The following is an 8,771-nucleotide window of genomic DNA, read 5'->3' as shown; positions in this document are numbered from 1 at the left end:
GCCATTCATGGACTTACCCTCTACTGGCGCTGTCTCACAGGTGCACTCAACACTGTTATGCAGATGGACCTTTTCGATGCACGCGCGCCGGGGCCAAGAGTATGCAACTGCGAGCAGTTCCAATGCGGACGTGTACACAGCTCAGTCGCATATCCACTTGCGGCAGTGTAGGTGTAAATGGGTGGCAGTAGGGCGTAAGGAACCGAAGCTAAGTGCTCCTGGAGTGTGCAGGCAGAATTGTGGGCTATGGTGAAGTGCACCGAGGTCCCACTGATATCAGATAGATCTCATGCACCAAATATAGTGATCACGGCAGGGAATTCCACAAGTGGATGGGTGAATAAGACCCACAGTGAGGACAAATGAGCATCTGTCTAATGCTGGTTTGCTTTCGCTTTTGTCTGGATCAATGCACCAATAAACAAACCACTAGATAAGACTTCTTTTATTTTTTTTTATTTTTTGGGGGGGGGGGGTGGAGTTGCGTGTTTTCCCCCCAAACCTTCTAATTTACTGTGAGAATTTTCTAGATTTAATTAAGTGACAATATTTCCACAGTCCGAAGGTGAAAGAAAAAAAAAGAAAAAAGCTCCAACTGTGAGTTTTCAGATGTTCAACAAAAGTTGACTTCTGCGTAAAACATTTCCCGCACTATAGACACGAGAACAGTTTCTCGCCCGTGGGAATTCTCTGGTGCTTGGCCAGACTGGTTTTATGTGAAAAGCTTCTCACTCGTGTGGATTCTTTGATGGGCCACCACGCTGGACTTCTGTGTAAAACATTTCCCGCAGTCTGGGCATGGAAATGGTTTCTCGCCCTTGTGAATTCTCTGATGTGCAACCAGATTGGATGGGTGCGCAAAACATTTTCCACACTGTGAACAAATGAACGATTCCTTGGGTGAGTGGACTCTGTAATGGCGAACAAGGATCGACCCGTGCTTGAAATGTTTTCCACACTCAGAACATGAAAATGGCTTCTCAGGCGAATGACTGCTGTGTAGTGACATGTCATTATGGGGATCGGGAAAATGGCCGCCGTGTGTAGAGGGGTCACATGATACAGCTGCACTGTGAGGTACTGGATGTGTATCTGACGTATTGGGGTTTACTCCTTGTGCCATTTTGTTTCCTTCCATTGCACAGTCTGGAGCTGACGTGAGATGTTCTGAGGGAATACTTTTCTTCTGTCCATCTGCTGGGAATAAAATAAAGCCACATAAATATGAATGATTTTAGTATTACAGCCACTCTCACCGCCTAGGAATAAACCGGATTTTGCCGACCACCTGCGCTGATCCTAATCCCAACTGTGTTATATACCCAGGATCTCCGCCTGACAGCCGATTTACCATGGTCACTGCCAGGGACTGATTCCTGGACACAGCTTTTCCAGAGAGGATTTGGGGGAATGCAAAATTCTGCATCAAGCAAAGGCGGGCAAATAAGTGGTCCCTCAGCTACTAAGGGACTACACATCCCAGCATACCCTACCATATTATTGCAATCAGGAAATGCTAAAACTGTCGCAGGTCATGCTGGGATGTGTAGTTGAATAGCAGCGGGAGGGCAGCTTATTGCCCACCCCCTGGGCCGGGGACTGACAAATGTAGAACGCTTTGACCAACTTCCTGATCTGGCCTCAAATCACCGTACACACTGAGGGAGAACTACTGTACTCAGACCAACCCACACAGTCCTAAAATGAATCGTGATATAGAAGGACCAGCATCTGAATGGCACTGATCTTACAAACATTAATAAGATGCTCGAGGCCAATACAATATACATCCTGCTCTTTTTAGTTCCTCATAATGATTCAAAAGATAAAGCTCAGAATAACAGGTCCATTCAGAATCTCACATTTGTGCAGCTGTAGCTATATAGCAACTACTCAGTCCCACTCAGTGGCAAATACTGCTCGCGTATCCTACTCAATATTCCTATGTGTAGTAGTAAAGACCTCAGGAGTAAATCTGGGCATAGAGTGGCCACTGCTTTCCTATCAGTCAGCAGGTAAGTGGCTCGATAGGTAGGGAATATAGCACTTTTATAGCGGATTACTCCACAGAAACGGAGGAAAACATTCACACAAGTAACGCAGCTGACAGACTGAGATGTGCGGAACCTGACGGCTGGGAATCACTTTCCTTGTCCGATTGCATCATAATGGTCTCATCTTGTAGTCTGTGTGATGTGTGGCGCTAGCTGCGTGCTCCATTCAGTAAATGCCATATGAAACACCTAGCCATTGTAGAACGGGGATGGACGTAGGGAACAATGGGGGTAATTCTGAGTTGATCGTAGCAGGAACTTTGTTAGCAGTTGGGCAAAACCATGTGCACTGCAGGGGAGGCAGATGTAACAAGTGCAGAGAGAGTTAGATTTGGGTGGGTTATTTTGTTTCTATGCAGGGTAAATACTGGCTGCTTTATTTTTACACTGCAATTTAGATTGCAGATTGAACACACCCCACCCAAATCTAACTCTCTCTGCACATGTTATATCTGCCTCCCCTGCAGTGCACATGGTTTTGCCCAACTGCTAACAAAGTTCCTGCTGCGATCAACTCAGAAATACCCCCAATATACACGGACTTTAATGCGTTTGCTATTTATTTATGCACAAAAGGAGAACGCAATGTAGCGTAACCAGCAGCGTGCAAGACGGATAGAAATAAACAGATATGACTAATAACAGGTTATAAGCGTGCAGCAAGATCATGTCACAATCCAGACTGACTTAGAGAATCATTCAGACCCTGCCGCTCATGCAGCGCGGCCACACAGCGGCTGCGTGGGCATACATGTTGCGGTCGCATCCCCGATGGATGTGACCGCAATGTGATTGACAGTTTTCGATGCGGCGACGCGGGACGTACGGGGGTGGTCTGGGACCGTTTTTGGGGCGGCTGCGTGACGTCACACGCAGCCGCTCCGATACAAAAGCATGGCCACTGACCGCATGGCAGCGCAGGGGTCAACCCTAGATCCGATGCGTTCGCAATTAGAACGCATCTGGAGGCGGCCATACACATGCTGGGCGGTTCCCACAATGTGCAGAGATGAACGCAGATCCGGCTGCGTATACAGCGATTTGCGTTCATCTCTGAATAACCCCCATAATGTTTATAGTTAGGGTAGGATCTGCCAGAAGGGGACGGCTGTGGTGCGGGCTGCTCAGCTTACCCTATACTGCGGGATGTGGAGAGGGGATACGGTCGTTAGGTTGACAGTCATTAGGTCAACCACTATTGGTCGACAGGATTGCTAGGTTGACATGGTCTATAGGTCAACATGTGATAAGCCGACATGAAAAAATGTCACTCAGCCTAAAGCGTCATTAGTGTAGTGTAGCTATAACAGCAGGAATTATCCTGGGGGTCTATAACATACAGGGCTAGAGATACTAAGCTGCGGTTAATGGTGTTTTCAATTCAGCCGCTTAGTAAATCTAGCCCATAGTCACAGCCGCTTAGTAAAGCTAGCCCATAGTCACAGCCGCTGACTTTGGAATGAGTCGGTCACCTCACCCCTATGAGCCCCATTCAGCTTCAGCTGCAAGATTGCAAATTCGCAAACTGCCCGATTACGGTTCACATACAAATCTGATGGCTGTGGGGCTGCGCAGGCGCAGGACATGATTGAAATGCTGCAGCGTTTGGGGGCGGAACCTAACCCCGTTCTTCATAATGGGGGAGTGTCACCCGTTTTGAAGGTATGATAGGTCCAGTGTCTCCATCACGGGACAAGACTTCTTGGACCCAGGTGTCCGGATCCGGCAGCCGGCCTGAGTAAGTTTCATCAGACTCTCTGTGCGAGTATGGTCTCCTAAGCCTCTGAGGTCACACCCGTTTCAGCATCACGCTCATAAGATGCAGCATCTCAGTGAGTCCGCTCAGCCCCCACCTGCTACATTTCACAGATCGTGAATATTTTGCCGTATGCAATTGTGATTATATGTTAATATGGGCAGAAGCTGACCTGAGCATAGGGACACCCACTGCTAACGCATAATTTCCATCCGACGGCGTGTAATTGCTGATACATCGGTACCATCGCTGCACATCGGGTTGCGTTGCAGACTCTGAGTGTCTCTGTAGACGCGCAGGCTTGGCTGCTCTCACTCACTTTGTGACTAATTCCTCGGTGTGACCGCCATCACAATTCACTCCCTGCGCGTGCAGACTGCGGCTCAGGCGCAAGCATAGTTAGAAACATGGACCGGTGTGCGTACAATAGCCGCTTTGTGACCTCACCTGACTGAGCCGCAAGGTGCGTGTGCAGTATATACACATCACTCTGATACCAGCAGTGCATGCGGCTGGGGAACAGGCCCTTAGTGTGATCACTCACCTGTGCTGATACCTGTAGGGATTTCCTCCTCCTCCTTATACGGCAGATCACCTATCATGCTCATCTCCTCCTCTTCCTCTAAGTCTAAGTCTTCTACTTTAATAACATTCAAGTCTTCACACTATATTGTCCACAACACAGGAATAATAACATGTTAGTGCTGTAAGTAATGCAATAACCATATAGGTCCACCTAGGACCACAGAAGTTTACAAGATGCACACAACTGCTACATAGATGTACAATCAGTGGAGAAGAAGAGGAGTGGAGGGTTAAGCCCTAGCAACCAGCTTCTTGCTAGCATTTGTCAAGTACAATCAATAAAATGATAGGTACAGTAGAAGCTGGTTGCTAAGAGATATTCTTAATTTGCCCATTTCTCCACTCTTGATACATCTCCCCCACACAATCCCACCTACCTGATCCTCCTGTGGGACACTGTGATCCTCCTCTGTATAATCTGAGGAATAAGGACGGGGGCATCTCTCTGGGGTATTCCTGTTACTGGGTCCATCTGCAGGAGACACACGGTGACTGAGTACATTGTGTAGAAGGGATTATCAGATGAGGTGTGTGACAGATGGGTACATTGTGATGCCCACAAAGTCTGCGCAATTTCATAATTTAAATGCTGTACCCAAACTGACCTACAGGACGTTCTCGATGGCGTGTAGGGTCACCTTCAAAAAGACTTCTACTCTGTGCATGGAGACCAGATGCTGAGAAGACCCCTTGTTGGTGTTACTCTCAGATGTAAAAGTATATGGACAGCGCTACTAGAAGGACCACCGGCACAATCACCAGGATCCCGCCATGGGAGGCTGGAGCGTGACAGCCCAAACATTGGCCGGTCCCCCAGAAGCCACTAGTCCTGCACACTGGAGCCCTGCTAGTAACTACAGAGGAATGTCCGGGTTCCTGTAGGCTGTCAGTCACCACTGGGACCATATAGGTCCACCTAGGACCACCAGGGCCAGTGCTTTCTAATTCTTATATGTTTGACCATATTATGTATGCACACATTTTATAGGTTCCAACGTATTGACAGGCAGTGTCTAAATAGACATTCTACAGGCCGATCCCATAAGGTCAACAGGTTCAAAAAGTCGACATGACAATGGTTAACATATGTTTTATTGGGGACTTTTCACGTATTTGTAAAAAAATTTTGCTTGCTTTACCATCTACGTGGCCTACAACTGGGAATAGTAACCTGTGGTGAGCGCAACAATAGCAGAGCGAGGCACCTTGCCCGAAGCGCGGCGAGTGAAGCGATCCGATGAGGGTACACCTTCACACTGACTGCGGTCACAGCTAGTGAAACGTACAAAATGACCCAAAAAAACTTTTTTGTGTGTTGACTATTTCCAGGTTGATCTTTCGACTCTTCAAACCTGTCGACCTTTTGTACTGTCTACCTTTTCCATGTCAATCTTTTGACCGTATCAACCACATGGGGTCGACCTAATGATTGTCTAATAGCTGTAGATCTTCTATACCACACTCACATTTCTTTAATTTTTTTACTTAAAAAACTTTTTGTGTATACACATGTGGGTCAGTAGTAAGAGAGACTCAGCCACGTTCTCTCCTGTACAATACATGAGAGTCTCCTCTTACCCAGTGATGTGAGGGGCCGGTGATTCTCCATCATCACGTCCTTGTACAGACCACTTCTGGCCAGACTTCTCCGAACAGTAGATGGGTGTACCTGGGTCCCGCTGGTCTCTGCCAGTTCTGAGCTGATGGCACTGCTGGACATCTTCCAATTTCGAAGGGAAGTCAGAATGATGTGTCTTTCATCCGATGCACTAAGTTTCCTTGGCCGACCACTGCGTCTACAGTCCTCAACGTTGCCCGTTTCTTTGTGCTTCTTCAGAAGAGCTTGAACAGCACATCTTGAAACCCCAGTCTGCTTTGAAATCTTTGCTTGGGAGAGACCTTGCTGATGCAGTATAACAACCTTGTGTCTTGTTGCTGTGCTCAGTCTTGCCATGGTGTATGACGTGTGACGTGAAACCGTCTTCTACACCCTCACCTTCGTAGCAGAGTTTGGCTGTTCCTCACCCAGTTATAAGCGTCCAACACAGCTGTTTCTGTTTCAGTTAGACTGTGTTCCAACCTGCATATGAAAATGATGATCATTATCACCTGTTTGGTATGATTGATTGATTGATCATACACCTGACTATAATAATACAAAGTCCCTGACTGTGCGCAAGTGTGCCTAGAAGAGTTTATGCTGTTTTGAAAGCAAAGGGTGGTTACACCAAACATTTAGATTGTGCTTTAGAAATAAACCATTAACACATCTATATTTGAAAGCATGCTTACTTTGTAGACTTTTTTTCCACACCTGCCTAAAAATTATACACATTACTTTGTGTGTGTGTATTAATATATGGGAGGCAGTCAATTCACCGCCTGTCAGGATCCCAGCTGTCAGGATACCGATGCTGGAATCACGACACCAGCTGAAATACCGGCGGTCAGAATCCTGACCGCCGGCTGTTATCCCCATTCGTGTGGTGGTCCATGCTACCACCCGATGGGGAATAGAACCCTGCGGAGACTGAAGGGAACATGCTGAGCTCGCTGCCGGGATCCCGGTGTCGGTCTTCTGACCGCTGGGATCTCATACTGATCATAAATATTTATTTATATATATATATATATACAAATATATACAAATATATATATATATATAAATGAACAAAAGATAGCGGCACTCCAATGGTCTTCTTCAACTAATGTAGTGTATTGGTAAACAAACAAATACCAACGTTTCGAGACTAATTCAGCCTTTTTGTCAACGTGCACTGAATTAGCCTTGAAACGTTGGTATTTGTTTGTTTAAGAATACACTTTATTAGTTGAAGAAGACCACTGTAGTGCCGCTATCTTTTGTTCATTCACATCTATATATATATAGGATTACCTTGCACAAATACCCAGATTAGTTATCTTTATGATTGATCTCAACAACAAGCACATCTATGATTGTGTGTGCTGCCTTAGCAACCATACTGACTCGTGATTGGTTCTCTTGAACATGTGACCGGGGTATCCTGATCACATGACTATTTCTATCAACAATCCCTAAAATTTATATACTAGAGAAGTAAATTGTGAGTTTATTTCTATCATCTAGCAATCTGGGTTATTAATCTAAGATTCTCCTTTCTTTCCTCTCCGCCCTTTTTTCTGTGTTGATCGTTGTATATATAACAAACAAGAAATAAATGTGATATGATCACCCATCTCTGATAATAGACACCTGGTGTTAAACAGCCTCATAACCTTAAAACTCAGGGTTCATGTTTTTAGGACTGTCTTCTAATTTACATTTATGGATTTTTTAAATCTAATTTTTACCTGCGGTTTGATTAATTCATTCTTACTCATGTGTGCCTCATTTGTCAATTAGAGTGCTATAAAACACAGCTCTATGTCAGTTTGAAACCATTTGCTCCTGAGGAAGGTGTGGGTGCACTTCCACACGGAAACGCGTTGAGCCCCAATACAGACCTATATGCTTGAATCCACTGGCTCTATCTGGACATAATTAAAATAGAATTTTGGTACTTACCAGGTAAATCCTTTTCTTTGAATCCATAGGGGGCACTGGAGTACTCTTGGGATATGGACGGCTTCCGCAGGAAACAGGGCACTGAATATTTAAATTTAGAACTCTCCACCCCTCCATATCCCAGAGTACCTCAGTGTTTTTTACTGAGCCGAACAGGAGCTATAGAGAGGTTGACAATGGAGAATTACATATAACATAACGGACAACAATAAAGTTGACACATAACGTTACTGACAACTAAACAGTTGACACCCTAACCGATAGAACTTTACAATTTGAACCAGTCGGTGAAAGTGTGTTTCCATAAGATCCCCTGAGCTTACCACAAACCAGGTAAAACTGCTCTGGGTGGGCGTCCAGTGCCCCCTATGGATTCAAAGAAAAGGATTTACCTGGTAAGTACCAAAATCCTATTTTCTTTTTCATCCACTAGAGGTCACTGGAGTACTCTTGGGACGTACCAAAGTTTACCTTGTGTGCGGGAGAGCTGTTTGGCACCTGTAACACTAGGCGGCCAAAGCTAGATGCTGATGCCGCAAACGTATTGTAACAGCGCACAAACGTGTGCACTGATGACCATGTAGCCGCACGGCAAAGCTGCGTCGTAGAAGCTCCACGACCAGATGCCCATGAAGCTCCCACAGAACATGTGGAATGAGCTGTTACTGATGTATGCGGCTGTAACCTAGCATGAAGGTAAGCCTGACGTATAGTCAGTTTATCCATCCGGATAAGGTCTGCTTAGACGCTGGCCAACCTATCTTGGCAGCATCATAGAGAACAAACAACGTATCCGTGTTACGAACTGTAGACGTTCGGGATACATAAA

General features: G+C 45.8%; 1 protein-coding gene across 2 annotated transcripts in view; it reads right to left on the bottom strand.

Annotated features, from left to right (window-relative positions):
• Positions 1 to 440: 440 nt before the first annotated feature.
• Positions 441 to 8,771, bottom strand: part of LOC135054708 (zinc finger protein 420-like) — a 46,289-nt gene continuing 37,958 nt past the window's right edge. The window contains exons 2-5 of one of the 2 annotated variants that reach the window (XM_063957992.1): positions 5,974 to 6,475; positions 4,773 to 4,867; positions 4,355 to 4,475; positions 441 to 1,194 (exon numbers count right to left, since the gene is read on the bottom strand). In XM_063957992.1, the coding sequence (XP_063814062.1) occupies positions 713 to 1,194; positions 4,355 to 4,475; positions 4,773 to 4,867; positions 5,974 to 6,349 (1,074 nt within the window). In that variant the 5' untranslated portion in view covers positions 6,350 to 6,475 and the 3' untranslated portion in view covers positions 441 to 712. Of the gene's footprint in view, positions 1,198 to 4,354; positions 4,476 to 4,772; positions 4,868 to 5,973; positions 6,476 to 8,771 lie in introns of both variants that reach the window. The other variant, XM_063957991.1, reaches the window with a different exon arrangement.

This window comes from Pseudophryne corroboree, chromosome 3, assembly GCF_028390025.1.
Source record: "Pseudophryne corroboree isolate aPseCor3 chromosome 3, aPseCor3.hap2, whole genome shotgun sequence".
In the NCBI taxonomy this organism is placed as follows: domain Eukaryota; kingdom Metazoa; phylum Chordata; class Amphibia; order Anura; family Myobatrachidae; genus Pseudophryne; species Pseudophryne corroboree.
This window is presented reverse-complemented; position numbering and strand designations above follow the sequence as displayed.